General features: G+C 42.2%; 1 protein-coding gene across 3 annotated transcripts in view; it reads right to left on the bottom strand.

The window, feature by feature from the left end:
- The window catches only part of cdh23 (cadherin-related 23), a 232171-nt gene that overhangs the window by 65512 nt on the left and 140895 nt on the right, over positions 1-25764 (bottom strand). For all 3 annotated transcript variants that reach the window (XM_053620401.1, XM_053620400.1, XM_053620399.1), the window contains 13 exons: positions 18433-18497; positions 18089-18326; positions 16221-16326; positions 15793-15920; positions 14011-14083; positions 11727-11843; positions 7790-7902; positions 7082-7189; positions 5404-5593; positions 3409-3554; positions 2986-3205; positions 2191-2343; positions 1860-1973 (listed from right to left, as the gene is read on the bottom strand). In XM_053620401.1, coding sequence (XP_053476376.1) covers positions 1860-1973; positions 2191-2343; positions 2986-3205; positions 3409-3554; positions 5404-5593; positions 7082-7189; positions 7790-7902; positions 11727-11843; positions 14011-14083; positions 15793-15920; positions 16221-16326; positions 18089-18326; positions 18433-18497 — 1771 coding nt within the window. The remainder of the gene's footprint in view (positions 1-1859; positions 1974-2190; positions 2344-2985; positions 3206-3408; positions 3555-5403; positions 5594-7081; positions 7190-7789; positions 7903-11726; positions 11844-14010; positions 14084-15792; positions 15921-16220; positions 16327-18088; positions 18327-18432; positions 18498-25764) is intronic.

Below are 25764 nucleotides of genomic sequence, written 5' to 3'. Positions count from 1 at the left end.
AAGAAAAAAAAAAAAAAAGCATCTGCCAAATGAATAAACATAGACCGTCTCTAAGTCACAACTCTATATCTGATTATCTGAACAATTGAAAATCACCCAATAAAGTTCAGAGCTCTGATACGCATCTGTGTTCTTGTGGTTAAGTGTACTCAGTCGACGGTGACCTTTCATAGACGTAAACATTCATACTGGTGACAAGTCATATACCGGAATAGTGGACTGAACCATTTATGGTAGAACGACTTGTGTGTTTAGGGTCGTTATCTTGCTGCATGACCCGCTTTCTCTTGAGATTCACATCACAGACAGATGTCCTGCCATTTTCCTTTAGAGTTCGCTGGTATAATTCAGAATTCATTGCTCAGTCAATTATGGCAAGTCGTCCTGGCCCAGACGCAGCAACACAGTCCCAAACCATGACACTACCACCACCATGTTTCACAGGTGGAATAAGGTTGTTATGCTGGAATGCTTTTGCTGATGTCAAATCAAATGCCATGATAGTGGAATGAACTGGTTACCTCACTAGTGAAGTTGATGCACTGTGAAAATAAAAACGCTTAAACTTTAACTGTAGTAATAAAACTAAACTCGACATACTGATAGCATATTAATTTTAGACTATAGAGTAAAGACTTAAGACAAATGAATTAAGGAAAAAGTATTTCCTTCATTATAAAAATGTATTTCAGTTCAGACTACTTTGACACAGGAAAAAATAACATTTTTTAGATTATATATATATATATATATATATATATATATATATATATACATATATATATATATATATACATATATATATATACATATATATATATACATATATATATATATATATACATATATATATATATATATATATATATATATATACACACACACACACACACACACAAAATGAATCTTGTATTTAACGATTTAACATGTGTTTATATATGAGAAGATGGGGTGATGCTGTTTGTATATTTAACAAATCATTTTTTACATTTTTAAATTTAACACTGAATGTCGTTCATGTGACATTTTGTGACTGTATGTCATGTGACTGTAATATCTTATACCACCCCAATTCCAGAAAAGTTGGGACACTGTAAAACGTACACAAATGTCAGAATGCAACGATTCTGAAGTTGTTCCACAGATTGTCGACGCAGTTTTTCGCAGATTGGTGAACTTCTGCCCATCTTTACTTCTGAAAGACTCTGCCTCTTTAAGACACTTTTTTTTTTCTTTTTTCTTTTTTATACCCAATCATGTTACTGACCTGTTGCCAATTAACCGAACATGGAAAAAAAAGGAGCACTGTTGCACGGCTATAAATATACGTACCCTTGTAACGGTTAGTTACTTTTGCATGAATGTAGAGGAATCTACCTTGGAGAATATGGTGCTGAATGAAATAAAATAATAAAAATAATCCTAAACATCAGATGGAGAGATAGATAGAAAAGCGTATGAACTGTATGATGCAGAGTATTGGCGATGACACGAAGAAACCAGAGCAACAAACAATCTGACTTTTGATCTTAAACTCTATTGTGTGTTTATCTGAATACGTTTGTGTGACTGAGTGAAATGAGTGTGTATGTGTTGCAGTAACACATTGTGAAGCTTGTGAGAAGCTAAACTCGGTGTTAGCGAAACACATTGCACCTCTACCACCACAGTTTCACTCTAAACAGGAAACCTCAGTGCTGCACTCTTGTCACAGGAAGTTAAGGTGTTGTTCTTCATATGCTCACATTGCTGCATGCACCACTAAACCAGATAAGCAAACGTTACCTGTAGCTGAGACGACACACACACACGCGCGAGCAATCACAGACAGTTGGACAGGTGCAGGTGAACAGGCTCACCGATAGCCTCGATGACGAGTGTGTATGACGCTTGTGTTTCTCGGTCCAGATCCACCACAGTGCGCACCACACCGTTCCTGAAGCCCACACTGAATTTCCCATCCTGATTTCCACCTGCACACAACACACACACAGTATGATGTGTTGTATTTAACACACATTTAATACAATCAACATCACACACACACACGGAGTGGAGAAAATCTTCCAGATTGCACGATACATAAATATACACACACGTGCACATATGCGTGTGCACACACACACCCTAAACCCCCTCACAAACAAAGGTAGTCCTTAAGAGTATGACTCAAATCTTTTGACCTCTGACCTGTGATGAAATAGCTGAGTTCAGCATTGAGTCCAGCGTCGTTATCAGAACAGTTGAGCCGCACGACCACGAAATCCCGCGGGACGTTCTCCAACACCGACGCGTTGTACACACGTGGGAAAAACGTAGGCGTCTCGTCATTCATGTCCAACACTACGGAAACAGAGAGACGGATAAAGAGACCGACAGACGGAGGGAAACGATGAGGATGATGATGATGATTTCAGAACTTCGGCAAAGACAAAGAAGTGATCGACAGAAAGATAGACAGAGAGACCATCAAAAGACAGACAGATGTTCAAGACGTATCGATAGAAATACAGAAAAACTGACAGACTGAAAGACAGACAAAGAGATCAACCGACAGACCAAAGGCAAATGGACTGACAGACAGACAAATATATAAACTAACAGGAAGACAGACAGACAGTCACACCAAAAGAGAGACAAGACAGACTGACAGATAGACAGTCTGACCGACAGAGAGGCAGGCAACCAGACAGATGGACAAATAGACAGACTGACAGATAGGCAAACAAAACAACAGACCAACAGAACAAAAAACAGACCAACTGACAGACAGACAACCAGACAAACATGTAGACATACTGACAGACCAAAAGACATACCAACAGAAGGACAGACATGCAGACCAACAGATCAAAAGACAGGCCGACAGACAGACAGACAAACATTTAATCGAGATGACTAGATTAAAATCACTAGATTAAACTAGTGAACAGTGTTGGAGCTGGAAATGTCCTCTCCAGCCATGTCACTCGCTCTGGATTGTACCCGTGATGGTAAGGGTGCTGGTGGAGGTGCGTGGGAATTGCCCTGCATCGGACGCCACTAGCCGCAGCTGGTACTGCGCGATCCGCTCACGGTCCAGTACAGCTGTGGAGAACAGCACCCCTGTGCTGCTGTTGAGGCGGAAGTCTAGCCGGGGAAAGCCCATCTGTACCACCAATGTCACTGCCCCATTCTCCGCCTCATCCGGGTCCTGTACCTGCACCTGAATGGCCAAAACACGCAGCGCTTGATAACAGTCCACGATTTCAGGCTGCACTTTAAATGTGGTACACACTTGGCAGCAAACACGGTTGTTTTGCAGGCGCTTTGTTAGCAAACATAAATATATACATATCGATGCATGAAACATTGTGCATATGACTTTTTTGCCATGTTGAGCATACATAATAAGAAACCCAAACCAACCCTGAAGACAGACGAGTCGATAGGAAGACCCTCTGGCACCTCGGCGATGAATGGCAGGTTGAGGAAGGTGGGGTCGTTGTCATTAAGGTCCAGCAGATTGACGTAGACTGTGGTGCTGGCTGAGGAGCGCAGTGGTGGGTTCCCACCTCAAGAGGGCAGTAGAGCATTAAGTACGATCCTAAACATACAACTCAAAGATGACTTCACTACCGTCATTAAATCCATTCATGGGGAGAAATCATTAAGAAGAGACGAAAAATGGGTTTGAGAAGCGATTTAAGGATCAGAGATGAGGAGACAAGGAGACAAGGAGAGGATAAAAGCAACACTACGTCAGCTAGAAAAAGGCTGGACTGACTACCAAGCACAATTTCATTATCCATGGCTTATATTAGAGTTATTACAAGAAAAGTCGGGAGTTTCTTTCGTTCTTTCGAATATGATATCAATTTGAAGGTGGCAGTACGGTAGATGGGCAGACATACAGACAGAATGAATATGACTGAAAATAAAATAGAAATACAATAAAATAAAAACAATCTTTGTAAAGACGTATTGTTGTTGATTATTACAGATGATTATCATGTGCATTTTATTGCACTGTGCTGCTGTAACCTGTCCATCCATTTCTCCACCTATCCATGTACCCACACACCCAAACAACTACCCACCCATCCATCCATCCATGTACCCACCCATCCATTCATTTATCCATGTACCCATGCATCCATCCAGCCATCAGTCTATCCATGTACCCACACACCCAAACAACCACCCACCCACCCATCCATGTATCCATCCATCCATCTGTCTATCCATGTACCCATCCGTCCCTTGATCCATCCATCCATCTATCCATGTACCCATCCATCCATCCATCCACCCATCAGTCCATCCATGTACCCACACACCCAAACAACCAACCACCCATCCATCCGTCTATCCATGTACCCATCCATCCCTTGATCCATCCATCCATCTATCCATGTACCCATCCATCCCTCGATCCCATCCATCCACCCATTCGTCTATCCATGTACCCATCCATCCCTCGATCCCATCCATCCATCCACCCACCCATTCGTCTATCCATGTACCCATCCATCCATCCACCCACCCACCCATTCGTCTATCCATGTACCCATCCATCCATCCATCCACCCACCCACTCGTCTATCCATGTACCCATCCATCCCTCGATCCCCTCCATCCATCCACCCACCCACCCACCCATTCGTCTATCCATGTACCCATCCATCCCTCGATCCCATCCATCCATCCACCCACCCACCCATTCGTCTATCCATGTACCCATCCATCCATCCATCCACCCACCCACCCACCCATTCGTCTATCCATGTACCCATCCATCCCTCGATCCCCTCCATCCACCCACCCATTCATCTATCCATGTACCCATCCATCCCTCGATCCCATCCATCCATCCATCCACCCACCCACCCATCCGTCTATCCATGTACCCCTCCATCCATACATGTACTCGTCCATCCATCCACGTTCCCATCCATCTGTCCACATATCCATCAATCAGCCTATCAAATCATTTTTAGCAATGGTTATTGATATTTAGAAGAACATCCATATACGCTCTATAGACTATGAACTACTAACTCTTTTTTCTCCTTTATGTGGACGGTCCAGCTTCTAGCACCTGATTTAGTGGATCATTTATAGACTATTATCCTGTTCTTAGTCTATACATCACAATTCCATCTTCAGTCTATTGATATGTTAATCAGTTGATAGGCTGTTTTATGACACAGATATTTATAGTGTCTCCATTAGACTACGTAAATAAAGTGTTACCTTATTGTTACAGAATAAGTCCAACATAATGCTGACCCTCTATCCATATCCCACTTACAACAAAATGTAATTAGACGCTTAACTCTTAATAATGCCAAATTCCAGTCCAGTGTTCAGTAGGAACTGATTGGGTGTGCGTCTGTGTGCGTCTGTGTGTACTGTACTCACGATCAGTGGCTGAGATGACGATGGTCCTCATGAGCTGGGCAGCTCGGGGATCCAGACTCTCTCTGTCCAGCACGGCGCCGCTGGTCCGGATCTTCCCGGTTCTGTTATTGATGATATAATAGGGGTTTGCTGGACTGATACTGTACACGACTGTCCCATTCTCTCCATTATCAGGGTCCAGGGCCAGCACCTGGAGAGAAAGGAGAGAAAGAGAGAGAAATAAACGGCCAACGCGGTGGGTAAGAACACTGTCCTGACACACTGGCCTCAGGCAAAATCAAAATCATAGGAACTTAACCCACCGGAAGGGCATGATGGGAGATTTGTGTGTCTGGAGGCATAGCACAATGCTGTCTCAAACCTCACTGTTACATTTTTAAAGAGACGATCACTTCACAGCACTAATGGAGAAATGCTGCAAATTGCCTAATTGGTCATTAGAGAAACAAAAGGTCTTTGGGTCGTTAATTATTGAGAACGCGACGGCGAGGATACTTTGTGCTGCGCTGAGTACAGAGAGAGTCGCAGAGAGAGAGAGAGAGAGAGAGAAAGCAAGCACTAAATGTTGTTCATGCTCTTACAAGCAGCATTAAAGAGCAGTGTATTTTAAAGTTCACTCAACTGAGTTGGATTGTAATTACAATTTTTCTGCTCTCTCTCTCTTCTCTCTCTCGCATATACATGCACCCAGCGTAAGTGTGTATACGTAACCTAGAGGCTATTTATTTATTTATTTATTTATTCATTTTACATAAAACCTGCTTTGCAATGCCCTTTAAAATATATTTAAAAACGATCAATAAGTGCGTGAAAAACGACGAGGTAAGTTTGCTGTAAATCAGTTTTCATTCCTTAAATCTCTTAAATGCTCGGTTATTCAAATATGAACGATTCAGCAACGACACTGAAGCATCCTGGGAGTCTGAGAGGTTTAAAAAAAAAAAAAAAAAAAAAAAAAAAAAAAAAAAGAAGTCTCACCATTGCCAGTGAACCAGTAAATATTTACTGGCCTGATCTAAAACTTCCAATTAACAGCATGCCTTAACACCACCACCACATCATACTTTTTAACTAGTTACAGGTACATTACATTTACCGTCGTGGAACGTCTGAGAAAGTCCACACGCCCTTAGTGAAACGCACACTGTTTCGGTTTCCTAGTGTTTAAAAGCTGACAGGTTCCTCTCTAATCGCGGCGAGAAGGTAATTACCTATGCAATTCACCGCGAGCGACATTTTGATTAGTCACCCGAACCTCTTAATTAAGCTTTGAGTTGGCTTGTTAATTAATGGACATATTCAGGGGCTTAATTAGCAAATAAACTTCAATAACAGGACATGATGAAGGGCAATAAAGTGCTAGCATGTATACATTTATAAGCAGAAGTTGCCTATTCAATTTATAAAAAAAACAAACCAAAAAAAAAAAAACTATTTTATAAAACTATAAGAACTATTATACACACCTTAAGGAAAACAACAAAAACAACAACCATCCATTAGTATATTTTTATATACTCGAACCCAGCTCAGGAAGTAAGCAATAAAAATGTGCAAATGGAAAACAGATCAGGAAGGTTACAAACTCCGGAACAGTGCACTCTAAAGTGAACTCGGTGTGATTTTGTTTGACAGATTAGCATGTTTAGTGTGAAATTAGCACCGAATAATCACTCACCGAGATGACATCGGTGTTGATTGGGCTCATTTCCACGACGTTGGCTAGATATGGCTCGTCCTGCCACATGGGGGCGTTGTCGTTAATATCCAGGACAGTGATGTTGACCTGCGCCAACAAACAAACAAAAAAAAAATCCCATCCATCCACCCATCCATCCATCCATCCATTTCCTGTACTGTTTATCCTACCCAGGGTCGTGGGGAGCCTGGAGCCTATCCCAGGGAACTCAGGGCACAAGGCACAACGCATTTCTTTGGATTATGCTACACTTGTATCTACAGTAGTAGCGGGTTGTATGGCTCTCGTACCATCTCACAATACTTTCACACACCATTTCCCTTACCTAACGTAAGGAATAAAGCACTCGGGGCATGCTGCAGGAGGCAAACGATCAACGGTGCGATGGTGCGATGCGGCCCGACGTCACGCACAGTTACAGGTACCGCCCCAAAGTTGATTATTATCCAATAACAGCAGACCCTGAAGTGTTTTATTCCTCAAATGCCACACTATTATTTATTTATTTATTCAATCATTCAAAGAATATCACTGCATAGTTGAATCCATTGATGGTTACATTTAAACCATATTACTATAACTTATATTATAGCCGCTACAAACGGTGGGGCGAACCAGAAGAAAATGCCCAAAATACACCTCAAATATGAAAAAGGAACGAGTGCGAGTGTGACAGTGCGCCGTTACCGTGGCGATACCGGTTTTCTGCAGAGGCCCCACCCCTCCGTCCACAGCTCGCACGATCAGAATGTACTCAGACTTCAGCTCACGATCCAGCAGAGCCGTAGTGGTGATCTCCCCTGTAAACACACACACACAGAGAAAATACAAAAACATTTCACCTTCCCATCCATCACAGCAAGTGGTGACCATCCCTACACACACACACACACACACACACACACACAGCATTCAAATTCTGTTTTCAACCTGTCCTCAACACAGTGGACAGGGAGTGTGTGCATACATCAGTCTCTTGGCATTTCTCAGTAAACCAGTGTAAAATGTGCGTGGGATTGTTTTTTTATTTTATTTTATAGAAATGTTCATATTACATCTCATCATTTCAACTCATTTTTGATGACTCACTAATCCAATTTGCATCTAATCACATGCTCTCTAGAACGAGATTTTCATTCCGTTTCATTAGGCAGGCTTGCTAACCAGATTAAAAGAGACTCGAGTAACGACAATATGTCCGCTGTCATAACATTCGCTTAAACGTTAAACCACATTTCCCCCCGCGGTCTTCAGATGAAACGCCGGGAAAATCGCAATGCCTTCTGGGTATGTCCTTCTCCTAAATCTATATTTCTGTTCACAATAATCCCTCGGGCCTCTAACAAAACCTAATTCAACTAAATCTAATGAAAAGGGGGTTTTGTAACAAAGTTTGCTTCGGCGGATAAAGAATTGGATTGGCCTTTACGACGGTAGCAAGGGCTCCCTTAGGACGAAAAAAAAGACACGAGAAGTTGATAAAGTTGGGTTCAAACGGTACCAGATCACAGAGACCGTCACAACCTGATTACACATCCCATAATACAGCGTTTTTAGTGCTCATCAGGATGCAAATTATGATCATTGATGATATTATGTAATTATTATACCATATTTAATGGCTAAATAAAATGTATGTGATTTGTATCTTGAGGGTCCAAACATCCAGTATAATCACAGAATGTATGGGGTATGACCCCTGACCTTTCATATATTTATTTTATATATATATATATATATATATATATATATATATATATATATATATATATATATATATATATATACACATACATACATACACACACACACACACACACATATATACATACATATATACATATATATATATACACATACACATACATATATACACATATTATATATATATATATATATATTATATATATATATATATATATATATATATATATATATATATATATATATATATACAGTGAGGGAAAAAAGTATTTGATCCCCTGCTGATTTTGTACGTTTGCCCACTGACAAAGAAATGATCAGTCTATAATTTTAATGGTAGTTGTATTTGAACAGTGAGAGACAGAATAACAACAAGAAAATCCAGAAAAACGCATGTCAAAAATTTTATAAATTAATTTGCATTTTAATGAGGGAAAAAAGTATTTGACCCCCTCTCAATCAGAAAGATTTCTGGCTCCCAGGTGTCTTTTATACAGGTAACGAGCTGAGATTAGGAGCACACTCTTAAAGGGAGTGCTCCTAATATCAGTTTGTTACCTGTATAAAAGACACCTGTCCACAGAAGCAATCAATCAGTCATATTCCAAACTCTCCACCATGGCCAAGACCAAAGAGCTCTCCAAGGATGTCAGGGACAAGACTGTAGACCTACACAAGCCTGGAATGGGCTACAAGACCATTGCCAAGCAGCTTGGTGAGAAGGGGACAACAGTTGGTGCGATTATTCGCAAATGGAAGAAGCACAAAAGAACTGTCAATCTCCCTCGGCCTGGGGCTCCATGCAAGATCTCACCTCGTGGAGTTGCATTGATCATGAGAACAGTGAGGAATCAGCCCAGAACTACACGGGAGGATCTTGTCAATGATCTCAAGGCAGCTGGGACCATAGTCACCAAGAAAACAATTGGTAACACACTACGCCGTGAAGGACTGAAATCCTGCAGCGCCCGCAAGGTCCCCCTGCTCAAGAAAGCACATATACATGCCCGTCTGAAGTTTGCCAATGAACATCTGAATGATTCTGAGGACAACTGGGCGAAAGCGTTGAGGTCAGATGAGACCAAAATGGAGCTCTTTGGCATCAACTCCACTCGCCATGTTTGGAGGAGGAGGAATGCTGCCTATGACCCCTGGAACACCATCCCCACCGTCAAACATGGAGGTGGAAACATTATGCTTTGGGGGTTTTTTTTGCTAAGGGGACAGGACAACTTCACCGCATCAAAGGGACGATGGACGGGGCCATGTACCGTCAAATCTTGGGTGAAAACCTCCTTCCCTCAGACAGGGCATTGACAATGGGTCGTGGATGGATATTCCAGCATGACAATGACCCAAAACACATGGCCAAGGCAACAAAGGAGTGGCTCAAGAAGAAGCACATTAAGGTCCTGGAGTGACCTAGCCAGTCTCCAGACCTTAATCCCATAGAAAATCTGTGGAGAGAGCTGAAGGTTCGAGTTGCCAAACGTCAGCCTCGAAACCTTAATGATTTGGAGAAGATCTGCAAAGAGGAGTGGGACAAAATCCCTCCTGAGATGTGTGCAAACCTGGTGGCCAACTACAAGAAACGTCTGACCTCTGTGATTGCCAACAAGGGTTTTTAAACCAAGTACTAAGTCATGTTTTGCAGAGGGGTCAAATACTTATTTCCCTCATTAAAATGCAAATCAATTTATAACATTTTTGATGTGCGTTTTTCTGGATTTTTTTGTTGTTATTCTGTCTCTCACTGTTCAAATAAATCTACCATTAAAATTATAGACTGATCATTTCTTTGTCAGTGGGTAAACATACAAAATCAGCAGGGGATCAAATACTTTTTTCCCTCACTGTATATATATATATACATACATACACACATACACATACATATATATACATACATACATATATACACATATATATATATATATATAAATATATATACATACATATATATATACACATACATACATATATATATACACATACATACATATATATATATATATATATATATATATATATATATACATACATACATACATACATACATACATACATATATACATATATACATATATATATATATATATATATATATATATATACATACATACATACATACATACATACATATTATATATATATATATATATATACATATATACACACACACACACATATACACACACACACACACACACATAAATAATCACATTACTGAGAAACTGAGGCACAAAGTCGCGAGGATGTTCCTGTGGTAGAAAATCTGAAAGTGACAGCTTTACCTGCCCTGACTGTTACAAAGTGCTGACACTGGAGACTCCTTCCATAAATGTCCTTACTGGAAACTTCATCATATCGACCATGATATTATTTCTTACGTAAAATTGTTTTATCTGTTTATTATTAGGTTTAGCTTTGCCTTCTGTGAATCAAGTCCTTGTTACTATGGAAACGATAATGTATTATGGTAAGCACGTTTGCCCTGCAGCCGATGATGTTATCGGGCATTATTCAGCACCTTCGGAACGATCAGAACCGAGAACACATCAGCGCTGTGGTAGAAGTAGTTTAGTTGTAATGTTTAAATATGGAGCTGTAAAACGATATCATTTAGAAGAGAGACAGAGTGCGGAAAAACCGTCTCTGACTATAGAATGTCACGTAATTGATCCGGTTATGTATTTTTTTTTCTTCTCTTTTGCCAGATTTTCATATTTAACCCGTTTCCTGAAAAAGGTCATTTCTGAAGCAAACGTGGGGTCAGATCAGGGAAAGGACAAGACGTTTTCGAAAAATAAATAAATAAATAAATTCCAAACTGCTCCTTTAATTAGACACATACTTATCTCACTTCCCTCCCAGCATTTATCACGTGTGTGTGTGTGCGCGCGCGTGTGTGTGTGTTCACCTGAGCGTGTGTTCAGTCTGAACTCAGAGGAGCCCTGCAGTGAGTAGATGAGTGAGGCCTGGCCAAATTCTCTGGATGCATCCAAATCTGTCGCTGTCACAAACAACACAGTCGCCCCTGAGAGAGAGAGAGAGAGAGAGAGAGAGAGAGAGAGAGAGAGAGAGAGAGAGAGAGCGAGCGAGAGCGCGAGAGAGAGACTATTGTAAAACCATTCTGACTGATAATGAGTTTATGGGAGTGCAGCCAATAACGGCAGCAGATAACAGAGATAGAGTGAGCCAGAGAACGACAGAATGATGCCCTGTGCACAAACACGCAGCAGAAATGACAGAATTCTAAAAGCAGATGAAGTAAACGGCGACTCGGAGCCGCATTGATGAGTCAGGCGCCGAGAGTGTTTATGGATTTTAGGATTATCAGGGAGCTTGGCAGAGAGCGAGATAGGCAGCAAGCCAAGCACTGGCTCTGATCAATACGGGTAGAGTACAAACGACACGAGCCACCATGAGCTCTCTCTCTCTCTCTCTCTCTCTCTCACACACACACACACACACCCCCCCCAACATGTACACACACACATGCACGTCACTTACACACAAACACATCTTCAATGTGTGGAAATTTGGTCCCACAACAACTACTAGTAATATAGTAAAATAGTGTGTGTGCGCACACACACACAAAATACAGAACACACATTTTTGGGGTGAATTTGGATCTCTACAATGAGAGAAAACGCAGAATACACATACACACACACACACACACACACACACACACACACACACACACACACACACACACACACACACAGGCCTTTGGCAGACACTGTCCGGTGTCAGTGTAATTTTCTCAGGCGGTTGGAGACGGATCTATTGTCTGGGACAAAAGGCACGGAATGAATAAATGCATACGAATGACGAGCATCTCTCGAGCTGAACACGCAATCTGAGCGGACCTCTCCGCTCTCTCGGCCAAAACACGACGCAGCCAACCGACATCAAATGATTCGAGCACTGAAGAAATCAAAAGAAATGAGCCGGGGCAAGAGGAGGAACGGACGAAGCGGTGTCCGCGGTGACGGTGCAGACGGAAGAGAGGGTAGACGAGCGCAGAAACGCCGCGTGACGTTCATTTCCTGTCTAAAGTCGTCAGACACAACCTGTACAAGTTCTCACCTGACACTTTTGTGCGAGAATTGTTCTTCACGCGCTCGGTTCGTACGCAGGGGCGTGTCTAGGGGGTGAACTGTTTTTGGACACCGCGAGCGCGCTGCACTGAAACTGACTGCGTATAGAGGAGTCGTTCTGAGAATATGGATGCAGGTGAAGCCGTCTTGGAAAATAAAGGAAATTTGAATTACACTCGTGTAACCTCCTATACTTATGACACAAGTGACAATTAATACAGTAACTGCAGTGATTTAAAATAATAATAAGACCAAGGATATTGGTTATTTGTGCAAAAAAAATAATAATAATGTCACTATATAATTCAAAATCAGAATTTTAGGGGTCAGAAAATCACCTTTTTTTTTTTTGAATGACCCAAATTTATTAATTCGTCAGCTGTAGAATATACACAACATGTCCACTTGCATAATCTATTGCCACTGCTGATGGGCATTTGTTTACGGCAAATTAAAAGTCTCTCCCATTGCAAAGCCATCTTCTGATCGGTTAAACACACCGCAACTGCTGTGGTAATTTGCGTACGCCGAATTTCCCCCGCCGCGGGATTTTGTTTACAAACTCGTAGCTTTCACAGTCAACTGTAGCTGAAATCTTCGAGTGGTAACCAACTTATTACTTTAATACAATTGTACTCGCGAACGTGTGTTCCAACATCTCTGACTGAAATTGGAAAACGGACTCGAAACTCAGAAAACCGCGGTCTCGTCGTCGCATTCGCATGCGATCATTTCTGACTGGAGTTCCATAACGGCGCCTGGACATTTAGATATCCACATTTCCCTCAAATTCAACGTTCATACCTAACTGCTTATTCCCAAAAAGGCGTGCAGCGATTCGCACGTGCAAAAAAAAACAAAAAACAAACAAAAAAAAACAAACGATGCACTTCGGAAAGATTCGAATTTCCGCTGTGCCGTAGTAGTCGCGATGGCGTTGCAAAACACGTAGCTGTGTAATACAGAAGGATGAGAATTGGGAACAAGGAAAGTATCAAGGGAAGTACCGTTAGTGTGGCAAAGAAAAGGAAGAAACGCTCATGGTGAAATTTCCACATCCAGAAGGTTCCTTTAAAGCCGGTTCTCTAAACGTACCTGCGACCATGTTCTCGGAGATCCGTACAATGTACGAGGATTGGCTGAACTCTGGAGGATTGTCGTTCTCATCCTTAACAAAAATAATAAAGAAAGAAATTCGAGAGATTAGTTTCGATAAAACTTTGAGCAATCTGATGCTCATGTTCACACCATTTCATTTTCCTGAATGTCAGACAAAAATATAGCATTCTTTTTATTAAGCACTATATTTACTAATTACTACAACTAGAAGTACAGTACTAGTACTTTTACACCACACTACTTTATGTGATGTAATAATGTAATCTTGTATGGAAAATATAATCTAATCCGTCAGATTTGTATTCATTCATGATGAAATATTAACTATAGACCGCAGTGGAACTGAACCGTGATCCAGGTACACTCCAGCCAATCATAAGCTCTCCTCCATGTGCGTTTCAATAAAATGTCGATAAAGGTACTTTTATTATTGGAAAATTTGCAAAAAGCAGCACGTGCTGAATTTGCTTCCCCCAGTTGCTGGTTCTCTATTAGTAGAGAGCTGAGAAGTTGGAAATTGGCATCGACTGAACTGGAAGGCACCGTAAGAGTTAAATAAAAATCAAAAGGCTTCTTTTGGAAAGAGTTCAAAGTGTTATTAGCCAGAGCTGGCCGAAGTCACTGAATCATTTCAGCCTTCGGTATGCAGCTCAAAAGCCGTGACGAACCGAACGGGTATATGCAGCATCATGCCTTTCTCTGTATTCAGCCTTACTCACAGCTGAAAACAAAGCATACACCCAGTGACTGACAATATAGTTAACACACACACACACACACACACAGCTGGCTAAATGGCTCAACCCCCTGCTGTTTTGCAGTGAAATGAGTCTAATCATAACCATGGTAATAAGGAAGAGGAAATCTCAGAGAGAAATATTCATGGATTGACTAACCGGGCCTGCAGACTCAAAAAAAAAAAAAAAAAAAAAAAAAAAAGGTCAGAGAGGAGCTGAATTATAACACACAACACATAGATACACACACGCGCGCGCACACGCTTGGAAAGCAAAACGCACAGAATACAAATACTACACTCGTTCCTATAAATCCATTTTGTGTCCGATATACTGTATAATGTTCACTTTTTCAAGTGATAAATAATCGGGTACGGTTCATAAACAAAAGTATCCGCGACACAGTACGCTCACAGCATTTACTGTTTATATTGACGCACACGTTATTTCTTATAACACATCGTGCCGTGAGTGACAACAAAGAAACCGTGTCGTTTTATCGGTACACTTATTCTTCTTTTCTGCTCCAGCCCGCTCTCTGCATTCCTGACTCGTTCATTTTAGCGGCTAATTAGTTGAACTAGACGGATTGGAAACCGAGCAATCCGTTCTTAAAAAACTTTCTAAACGTTACAGGCATCGTCACACAGAAATGAACGGTTCAAGATGAAAATTCGATTTAGATTAGCTTAGATTAGCCTTCTGCGAATCAAGGCCCTGTGAATTAGCCGTTATTATGGAAACCGTAATGTATTAACGCTAAGGTAAACACACTTTCCGCTCTGCTTACGCGTCGACCCGTGCTATGGTATAGGAACCTGCACATCCTTTTAGACTCCATGTATATTTTTTGGTATTTGATAGTATTATACCTTCAACGAAACTCGGCCTCGTGTGACCGTGGGCTATTTTAACCGCGCTCGCTCGAGAGAAAAGAATCTATTTTACAGGTGAATAAATATAGCTGTAACCTTCCACTTGGCTGCCGAGCGACATATGAGCGGGAGCGTAAATGACTCACAAACAGCTCTACGGTGATGGGCACGGTGCTGTTTAAGGCTGGATCTCCCCCGTCTGTGGCCATCAGTGTCAGATAGATCATCCCGCCAGGAACCTGTTCGTAGTCTAGAGGTCTGTTCACTGTGATCACTGAGGAAGAACAAGAATTTCATTCAATACAGAATGAGTTCTAATAGAATGTAATAAACCTCCAGAGAATCGACGCAAATAATACGCGTCCTCGAAATACACGTCAATCCGTAAAGGCCCCGGTTCGACCGGCGTCCTCCCTGAGGGGCTGCCATTCTATGACTTTGCCGAGTGTGCCGTAACCGTATAGGTCACCGAGTATAAGAATGCCTAATCGTAACGAGCTAATCACCGGCATTTGTGCGTGTATTAAACTGATTAAACGTAACGGGTGCGAGTTAGACAAGGTAGCTCACATACCTGCGTAGCCCTCCACCATGGTGATGCTGAAAAAACTGCGGAACTGAGAGGCGTAGACGATGGAGTAGGTCAAGACGTTATTAGGAGGAGAGTCTTCGTCAGTCGCCTGTGTGAGCCAGAGAGACATTTTGTTTTTGTAGAGTTGTGTGTTTATGCTGCACACAAGCCAAAAAGGCAGAGAATGAAAATTAAATCAGTAAGGAACAAAGCACTTGGGGGCACGCCGTTATAACAGCAAATAATCAACAACCAAGTGGCGTGATGAAGCCTGATGTGAAGCGGACTCGCTGTATCCACCGAATTCCCAATTCCCACCGGCTACAGCACGCAAGTACGACACGATTCCCCCGGTGCGCCTCGGCCGCTCCACAACTGACTGTACCCGTGCCATGGTAGACTATTTTCCAATAACAGCGTCTCACAAAGCGTTTTATTCCTCTTACACCACAGCAATTTGCACATGATTACATTTTTGGATTCATTAAATGATTCCAGGAAGGTAACGGTGATAAAGTATGATGTGTGGTACATTAATTAACACATTGCTGTGGTATAAGAGAAATAAAACACTTCAGGAAGTGCTGAATGTAAGGAGAATAAATCAACTTTGGGGTGTTAACAGGTGGCTCCGCTTTTTGTTGAGCTGCATAACAACACTGTCGTCGATTGCTTTCCTTCTACAGCACACCCTGTCGTGTCTTACTCCTTCCTTTATTGCGCTGATTAGAAGAGAGCTTGACGTGCATCACCCGGTCGAGAACGATAACGGAATTCACGAGAACCCAGGAGCGAACTCACCCACACAATGGCTCCTGAAAGCGCAAGAACGGGAACGTGATATCAAACTGAATATCAGATAAACGGCAAATCGACACGTCTTAATGGAAGCGAGCGCTCTGTGACGGGCCTATTTACAGCCATCTGTCTATCATCGCTCAGCTTAGCGCTCAGCTGAGAAGTGTTATTAGCAGAGTCTAGAGACAATCAAAACCTGACAATGTATTAACCAATCATAGAGAGGCATAGATGCTGAGACAGGAATTTAATAAGTGCTAAAGAGTGAAGTGATTGGACTAGACAGCGGGACACGCTGGAATTACGAAGAATAACCGAATGCTGAAGAAGTTGTTGTTTTGCTCCAGAACATTCTGGGTAGATGACGTGGACACCACAGACATCCATCCATCCGTTTTTACTTACTGCTTATCCTAAACAGAATCGCAGAGGAGCCTTGGGGCCTACCCCAAGGGACTCGGGGCGCAAGGTAGGGGACATACTGGGCAGGGTTCTAACGCATCACAGGGCACGGTCACACACACACACGTTCATACACTACGGACAATTTGGAAACACCAATCAGCATACAGCGGATGTCTTCGGACTGGGGGAGGTCAAACACCAGGGGTGGCGGGTGAATACTTTTACAATGCACTGTAAAAAGCTCATAGTTTGGTTTGATGTACGTCGGTCCAAACCCATAAGACTTTTTACAAGTCCTCCTCTTGCTCTGCCGTAAACGAAGCAGCACTTCCGGATCCGGTTGTGGACGTTCTCGCGATACAACGGGACCCGGAAGCGCAGCACTGTTTATAGCAGGGGAAGAGGGACGCTGCACAAATCCGTAGCATCCGTATCGCTTCATAAAACCGGGATAAAACCACTGGAGTCACATATACGACGCCTTTTTTGAACTTGGTTTCTGGACTTAAAAATCTCCCAGGTTTCATTAAAAACGTCTTCGTTTGTGTTCCGAAGACGAACGGAAGTCGTCTTACGGGTTTGGAACGACACCAGGGTGAGCCACTGATGACAGAACCTTCATCTTTGGGCGAACTATCCCTTTAATAGAACGTGATTTTAGGACTCACCCTCGCTCTGGCCACTTGCTGAGCGACCTGCTGGTTTTCCATCAGTGAACCGGAGTAAGCGTCCTTCTGAAAGACAGGAGCGTTGTCATTCACGTCCATCACGTTGACGCGGAGACGTCCTGTGGTCTCTTCCCCAGCGCCGTCACGGGCCAAGACCGTCAGAGTGTAGCGACGTGACAGCTCGTAATCCAGACGACCCCTCAGCGTCACCCAGCCGGTCTCGGGGTCCAGCGAGAATCTGCAAGGGGGGCGGAGTTACAGACAGGGTGGATAAATTTGCGAGGTTCCTAAATGACAGTGATTCAGAATATGAAAATAAATGTATGATTTTTTTTTTCTCTCACTGGTCAGGCTCGTCACTGAAGAAGTAGCGCACGACACCGAACGTGCCAAAATCATTATCTGTGGCCTAGAGTGAGAGAAAGAGAGAGAGAGAGAGAGAGAGAGAGAGAGGGCTGTATTTAATTAGCATTTGAATGAAGCCTGTTTATGACCAACATTATCACTTGCTATCTAAAATGCGGTCTGCCACTGCTGGTCACTTCCAACCCAATTTGTGCTTCAACCGTGTATTTGATACTTCAATCTGCGTACCTCGTTCTCCAACACACCCGGGTGGCTTAAACGTTCCCGATATAATCAAGTTCGTACTCTCTCCTGCTCCCCTGACTGCTTGTGGCTCCAGTGGAGTCCATATCCGAGTCGATATTCGTGTAGAAACGTCCCGCCAACTTTCGCCCTCGTTAACGTGAATAACTATTACAGGATCGTCGGGGTCGACTCGCAGCGACCGAGGAGCATACCGTCATGTCGCACGGCCTGGCGTGTGTGTAAATCCATCACTCTGTACCGTTTTCGCTTTGTCTTTGGTGTTTGTGTTGACATCACGAATGATGTAACTATTGCAAGCACACTCTTAGTGATCCTCAGGGAGAAGGGCCGGGGGGGACGGGGGGATGGGGGGGTGATTGGGGATAAGTAAAATACCATTTTGCCCTGCTTCGCTGCTTGGTGTCTCAGCAGGCACCATTGCATTCATTTCTGACTACAAAAACATCAAGCGAGCACAAATATGGCAAAATAAATGTCTTAGACACAAGCAAACGAATAATATTCCTGCATTAAGCAGCAAATTATATGTGCACCTGCATGAGGAGTTTCCCATGTGAGCTTATATTTATGTTTGAAATACTCAGACTCTGCCCAGCCTATAACGTTCTCTCAGCAGCTAGTCATGAGTGAAATTTCTGTCCTGTCCACACACACTATGATAGTGACTATGAGAGTGTTTGTATGCAGGTGTTAGAGTGTGTGTGTGAGAATAGCTATTTCAGCCCTGCAGAGCGTGGAGACGGAAATTGCTTCAGATAACTGCTTTGATTTTTCAAGTGTATTTATGCAAATAAGCGAATAAACGACTGAGACAACAGACAACCATCACAAAGGCCTGTTTCTCCAACCTCATCTGTGTGCGATAATAACGACATGACAAAAGTTCTCATGGTCTTTTCTCCCTCTCGCTCTCTTTCTCCAGCACGCAAACACAAAGAAACCGGGAGCCGAACATGCGATTGAATACTAGACTAGTTTTACAGGAAGGACTTTGAATTGCTCAGAGTAACACACATGAGAGCAAACACCATTTTTTACTCTGACACAAACCACACTAAACTCAAATTAACACACACAAGCAGGTACACACAACACAAATTAACACACACACACACACACACACACACACACATACATGTACACACCAAACTCAAATGAATACACACAACCAGGTACACAAAACTCATTCAAATAGGAAAATGTTGAATTAACACTCACTTATTCAGCACACATACTGTAACTCTCTCTCTCTCACACACACACACACACAGCAGGGATTTAGGTGGTGTGTAATAAAGTTACAGTTGAACGGTTTGGCCTGTGGATCACGGGGTTGTAGAACTGCAGTGCTGCGGTGGGGGGATAAAAGTTTATTGTAGATAAAAATCAACCGATGATCAACGCATTGATTTGCCAAACTAGACGCTACACAACAATCAAATCACAGACACAATCATGGTGGCATTTTAACGCAAACACTTTTATCCAAAGTCATATGTAACTCCTATATATATATATATATATATATATATATATATATATATATATATATATATATATATATATATATATATATATATATATATATATAAAATAAATCCAATCCAAGCAGAGAGCCGAGTGCTCGCTGAACACACAGCGCTTCAGTCCAAGGTTTTTAAGAAATGAACAACCGCTCGTCCGTCGAGCGCAGGTAAAGTTGCACTCAACAGCACACTGTTTACAACACGCCGCGACAACCCACTGTTTACAACATGCTGTTTACAACACGCTGCAACAACATGCTGTTTACAACATGCCGCAACAACCCACTGTTTGCGACATGCTGTTTACAACACACTGCAACAACATGCTGTTTACAACCCGCTGTTTACAACCTGCTGCAATGACACGCCATTTACAACACGCTGCAACATGCTGTTTACAACCTACTGTTTACAACCCGCCGTTTACAACACGCTACAACATGCTGTTTACAACCTACTGTTTACAACCCGCCGTTTACAACACGCTACAACATGCTGTTTACAACCTACTGTTTACAACCCGCCGTTTACAACACGCTACAACATGCTGTTTACAACCTACTGTTTACAACCCGCCGTTTACAACACGCTACAACATGCTGTTTACAACCTACTGTTTACAACCCGCCGTTTACAACACGCTACAACATGCTGTTTACAACCTACTGTTTACAACCCGCCGTTTACAACACGCTACAACATGCTGTTTACAACCTACTGTTTACAACCCGCCGTTAACAACCCGCCACAATGACATGCCGTTTACAACACGCTGTTTACAACCCGCTGCAACACCATGCTGTTTACAACCCACTGTTTACAACCCGCCGCAATGACATGCCGTTTACAACATGCCGTTTACAACATGCTGTTTACAACCTGCTGCAACAACACGCCGTTTACAACACAGTGTTTACAACACGCTGCAACAACATGCTGTTTACAGCCCACTGTTTACAACCAGCCGCAATGACACGCCGTTTACAACACGCCGTTTACTGTACTGTATGTAGGAAGGAGTCTTCAGTATCGGTCAGAATGAAAGCTGTATATTTAGCAGTAAATGCACAGACGACTTTGCGCTTTCCGGTTCCTGTGAAACACGACAAACTTTTTTCGAGAGAGAGATCAGAAACAGATGCTGACGGGGGAACAGCTGTTTATAGCTGCTATAATATACAGTACAAGAAGAACTCGCTTGTTTCATGCACAGTCCACAACATTAAATTGGATATTTGTCACACATTTTTCCTCGTTTCCTTTTTCTTTCGGCTTTCTCTCCGTTCTCCTTTATCACACTCTCATTCCCTTTCTTCCATCACTTCTCTTCGTCCTTCCTATTTTCCCATTTTCTTCCTCCTTTCAGTCCTTCGTTTATTCTCTCCATCACCTTCAGCCCCTTTGGACATCTTTTTCCCCCCCATAGGATTTATGTAAGTTCTGTGCTCAGTACTTCAGATTGGGATGCAAGCCACAGGGCAGAAGATTTCACTCTTTCTTCTTGTCCTCTATTCCTTATTCTCATTCTGCCTCTTGTTCCATTTCTCCAATTCTTCTGGCCAAAATGTTCTCTCTCTCACACACGCACACTTTCTCTCTCAAGAAACTTTCTCTACCGAACTCCCCTTGCTACCTTTTTGCCCTAAAGCTACTCCTCTTTCCTTCCCTTTCCCTTTCTCTCTCCATCTCCCTCTTGCTGTCTCGGATAGACAAGTCCATAAGTCCAGCGATGATCGCACCAAGGGGGTTAGCGCGATGATAGGCGCTATGCTGACAGTGAGCCTAACACAAAGAGAAAGGGGCGTGAAGGAAAAAGGAAAGAGAGAACATATAAAAGGAAGATAGTATACATCTCTCTCTCTCTCTCTTCTTTCCTTCTCAATGCACGTTCGTTTAAAAAAAAAAATAAAAAAAAAAATCACCTGACAGGCTGTCCTGCTCCCTTCCTGGAGGAAAGGTGTGAAACTTTAGACAAAGCTGAGTGGAGTGAGATAACGTCTGTGGAGGGAGGGAGAGACTCTGATGGTCAGTTTGATGCTCCGGGCCCTATCGAGCGTGAGTGACAGATGCTAAATTATGTTTGCGCCTGAACAATAAATAAATAAATAAATAAAACCGGGGAGTGTCAAAGAGACGAGAGTGAAGCTTCTGAGCACAGCTAAAACAATCTGTCCATAGTAAAAGATGCAACGGAAGTGTTTGGGCTAAAAGGTGTGAGAGTGAACAATAAGTTCAAGACAACTTTAACTGTCAGTCTGTAACCACAACACTTAGAGGGATTTCTCCACCAAAAAAATCAGGCTCCATCTTCCAGGTGTCCTTGCGTTCTTGGGTATCGGAATCGAACTTCGTCGGTGCGTGACGACGTAGGACGAGTTCATAAGATCGCATAAGAATGCATATTGAGAAACGGCCCATGCCAAACAAAGATAATCCATAATCGATGTCAAACCATGTTAAAGTCAAAAGCAGAATGTACAATGAAACAGCACTGAGGGGAAAAAAAAAAACAACAACAAAAAAAACAAGGCCCCGTACAACTTTGCAGTGATACTTTGAGAAAGCAGGGTAAATACACAAACAAAAGAGTCATGCGAACACGGAACAGGTGAACACAATAGGGTAGCAAACCAAAAAACGTGAAAGGAGGAATGGAGACAGGACTAGAACAGAAACCAAAACATCAGCACGTGGCACTTGTTGCTATTCAGTGAAACTGTGACGACCTGTTTGGGCCACATTTCCAAACATTTCACCATTTTATTTTCCAAAAAAAGCAGGCGTGTTCACTGAAGTCATCCCTGCTGTCAGGCTGGGATCTCACTAATGACTTTTGAGGACCTCATCCAAGCTACAGTGCTGACCTAGCATTACGCAAGTAATATTTAGAGACTGTACTGTAACAGCTTATTTTATTCAAGTGACGGTAGAAGATAAGAACTATAATAACTATTCAGCTATACATGTTAACAAACCCTTGCAGTGACGTTTTCCCATCTAGCTATAATTAATGGCTTATTTTACGGCACTATTAGCAAACTAGCTATTTTTGTGAGCTAGACTTCAAAGATAGCCGCTTACAGCAAACTGCTGCTAATATTTAGTTTTCTGTTTGTTTTTTTAACAATGGAACGTGAGCAAGATGGCCGTGTGATATCACATGACCTTCATGTAAATGACCAAGTTAATAGTATGGGTGATTTCGCACTCATTGGAAACCTGTGGTGAAGAACATATACACAACTAAAGAACCCTGGTGTTTGTTTTCATCTCAGCCAGTGGAAGAACGCTAACGCTAACTGTCAACTATTAGCATCAGGGCTGCTTGTTTTTAACTTTACATTCTCGGTTTAGTAGAATCAGAAAAGCCTTATACGCTGCGTGTGGACACTTTTTGTATCCAAGATGAAGATAACGGTGATGTCGAATTATTTATCACTACCAACTCGAGGCCTAGAGATTTGAAAGAAATTCTGCAGGAACTGTTTTCAACTTACTGAAACATATAATCACGCCCTTGTCCTAATCCAGAGTTAGAACTCCTGGAGCTACACGGTTTTCTGTTTGCACGCTTTGAACCACACCTAGATGTTACAATCATGAAAAGCAGTGAGGATAAGGCTTTATTCTATCTCTTAGATCTACTGAAAAGGTGTGTGTGTGCGCGCGTGTTGTAGAGTGCGCAGATGTGAACTGACGTGCTGCACAAATTGCTTTCTGCTGCTTCTCCAACCAGAGGGAAGAGTGTGAGGAAACCAATTACCTTCTGTCAGAGCAACCATCAAATACACACAACTATAAACACACTAAATACACACACACAGAGAGAGAGAGAGAGAGAGAGAGAGAGAGAGAGAGAGAGAGAGAGAGAGAGAGGTACTACTACTAAACTGCATGGAGAAGTCATAAGCTAAATATATCAAATATTAATGAAATAAACGCACATACACACTCAGTATTTTCATCCATTTGCGAATAGCTTTGGACTCACAATACAGCTACTAGCCAAGGTTCCTTGCAAGCTAGCTAGCATTAAATCCAGTAGCCAAATTACCAAGCTAACTAGCATTAAGCTTGTTACCATAATTCATTATTAAAATCATTACCCGTGTTTTCAGCCCCTTTGGCTCATGCTATTCAGCTAACTTTGTGACAATTAAAACGATCATGTGATCAGGTAGCACGTCAGATCATGTTGGTTAAGTATTAGAATTGTGTGTTTAAAACCAGTAGCCCGGGTCAGTCCTGTGTGTTAGACCTCATCCTCACAGTTTGGTGTGACGTGGCCTTGCAAGTCGATGTTACCGCCCGGACGTCGATTATAAATAGACACACCCCGAGTGTTTTATTCTTCTTATACCACAGCAGTTTGCTAATGATTACTTTTTTTACAAATTTAATTAATTAAAATACAACAACGTGCCATAGTAGTGACACTGGAGACTCCTTACATAAATGTTTTGTAAACATTAAATGTTTTTTTTTTTTTTTTTAAATCTATATTGCAATAAGTGCATTAATATACCGCCCCCCAACATGTTCTTACACTCTAAATAAAAGTCTTTTCGATGGCATTGTTTTTCTCTCGACTTTGTTTACATATTTGACCTTGAAGTAATCCACACGTAATCTGATTACATGACTTTCACATTACGTTACTGTCATCTGTAACGGAATACGTTTTTAAAGTAACCCTCCCGACCCTGGCCGAGGCGGTTATAATTAGGCTGTTAGAAGGCAGACAACTTCGAAAGAAAGTTCTTTCAAATTTTCTATTTACGTCTCGATCCTTCTGTGGCTCTGTTGGGAGGTGCGCTATTGTGGGAAATTACTCAGTATGGATCCAAATGAGCAAACGAGCATCTGCAGCAAGCACAGTGTGCGGCTAATGTAATAAAGAAACAATTTGGTTTAAAATTGCTAAATTTATCTATTTGCAGACATAACTAATCCCTAGCACAAACACCACAATGCCCACAAACATAAAACTGCACAATGATTTGCACACAAACTTATGAAAGAATAGACACACACACACGTCTCCGGCTCATTTCTCTTTTTCTTCCTAACTCAACTTTGCTTTCAGTATCTCTAAAGTTCCATACTCAGTTTTTGACCCTTGCTGAAAAGGCAGGATTCCTCAGATGGCAAGTCTACAAACCTTCAGAGGATGGGAAGCAATTCACTAAAGGGCTCTGGAACAAAGTTCTGAAATGTACCGTACGCATTCACTCGTTCCTGCAAATCAATCCAAAGGTACAAAGTTCTTCTGACCTTCATCCTACGATTTCTATCCCAATGGGAGTGGTCTCTTCCTGGATGACTGCGCCTCCCCCCCATCCACATGGTACTGTACGAGGGCTCACTGAATGCTTTGGTGAGGATGAAAACGATGTAAATGATATGCTGTTGGCCTTCTTAGTCAGCTGATCTCAACCAAACTGAACACCTGCGCCGGTGCCACATGGTGGCCCAACACTTAGTTTGGGAAGAATTTGATCATTAGAGCAAGGGTGTCCAATCTTATCCGGAAAGGGG

This window comes from Ictalurus furcatus, chromosome 3 (assembly GCF_023375685.1).
Source record: "Ictalurus furcatus strain D&B chromosome 3, Billie_1.0, whole genome shotgun sequence".
NCBI classification, from domain to species: Eukaryota; Metazoa; Chordata; class Actinopteri; order Siluriformes; family Ictaluridae; genus Ictalurus; species Ictalurus furcatus.
The sequence above is the reverse complement of the archived record's forward strand: the minus strand, read 5'-3'. Positions and strand labels throughout refer to the sequence as shown.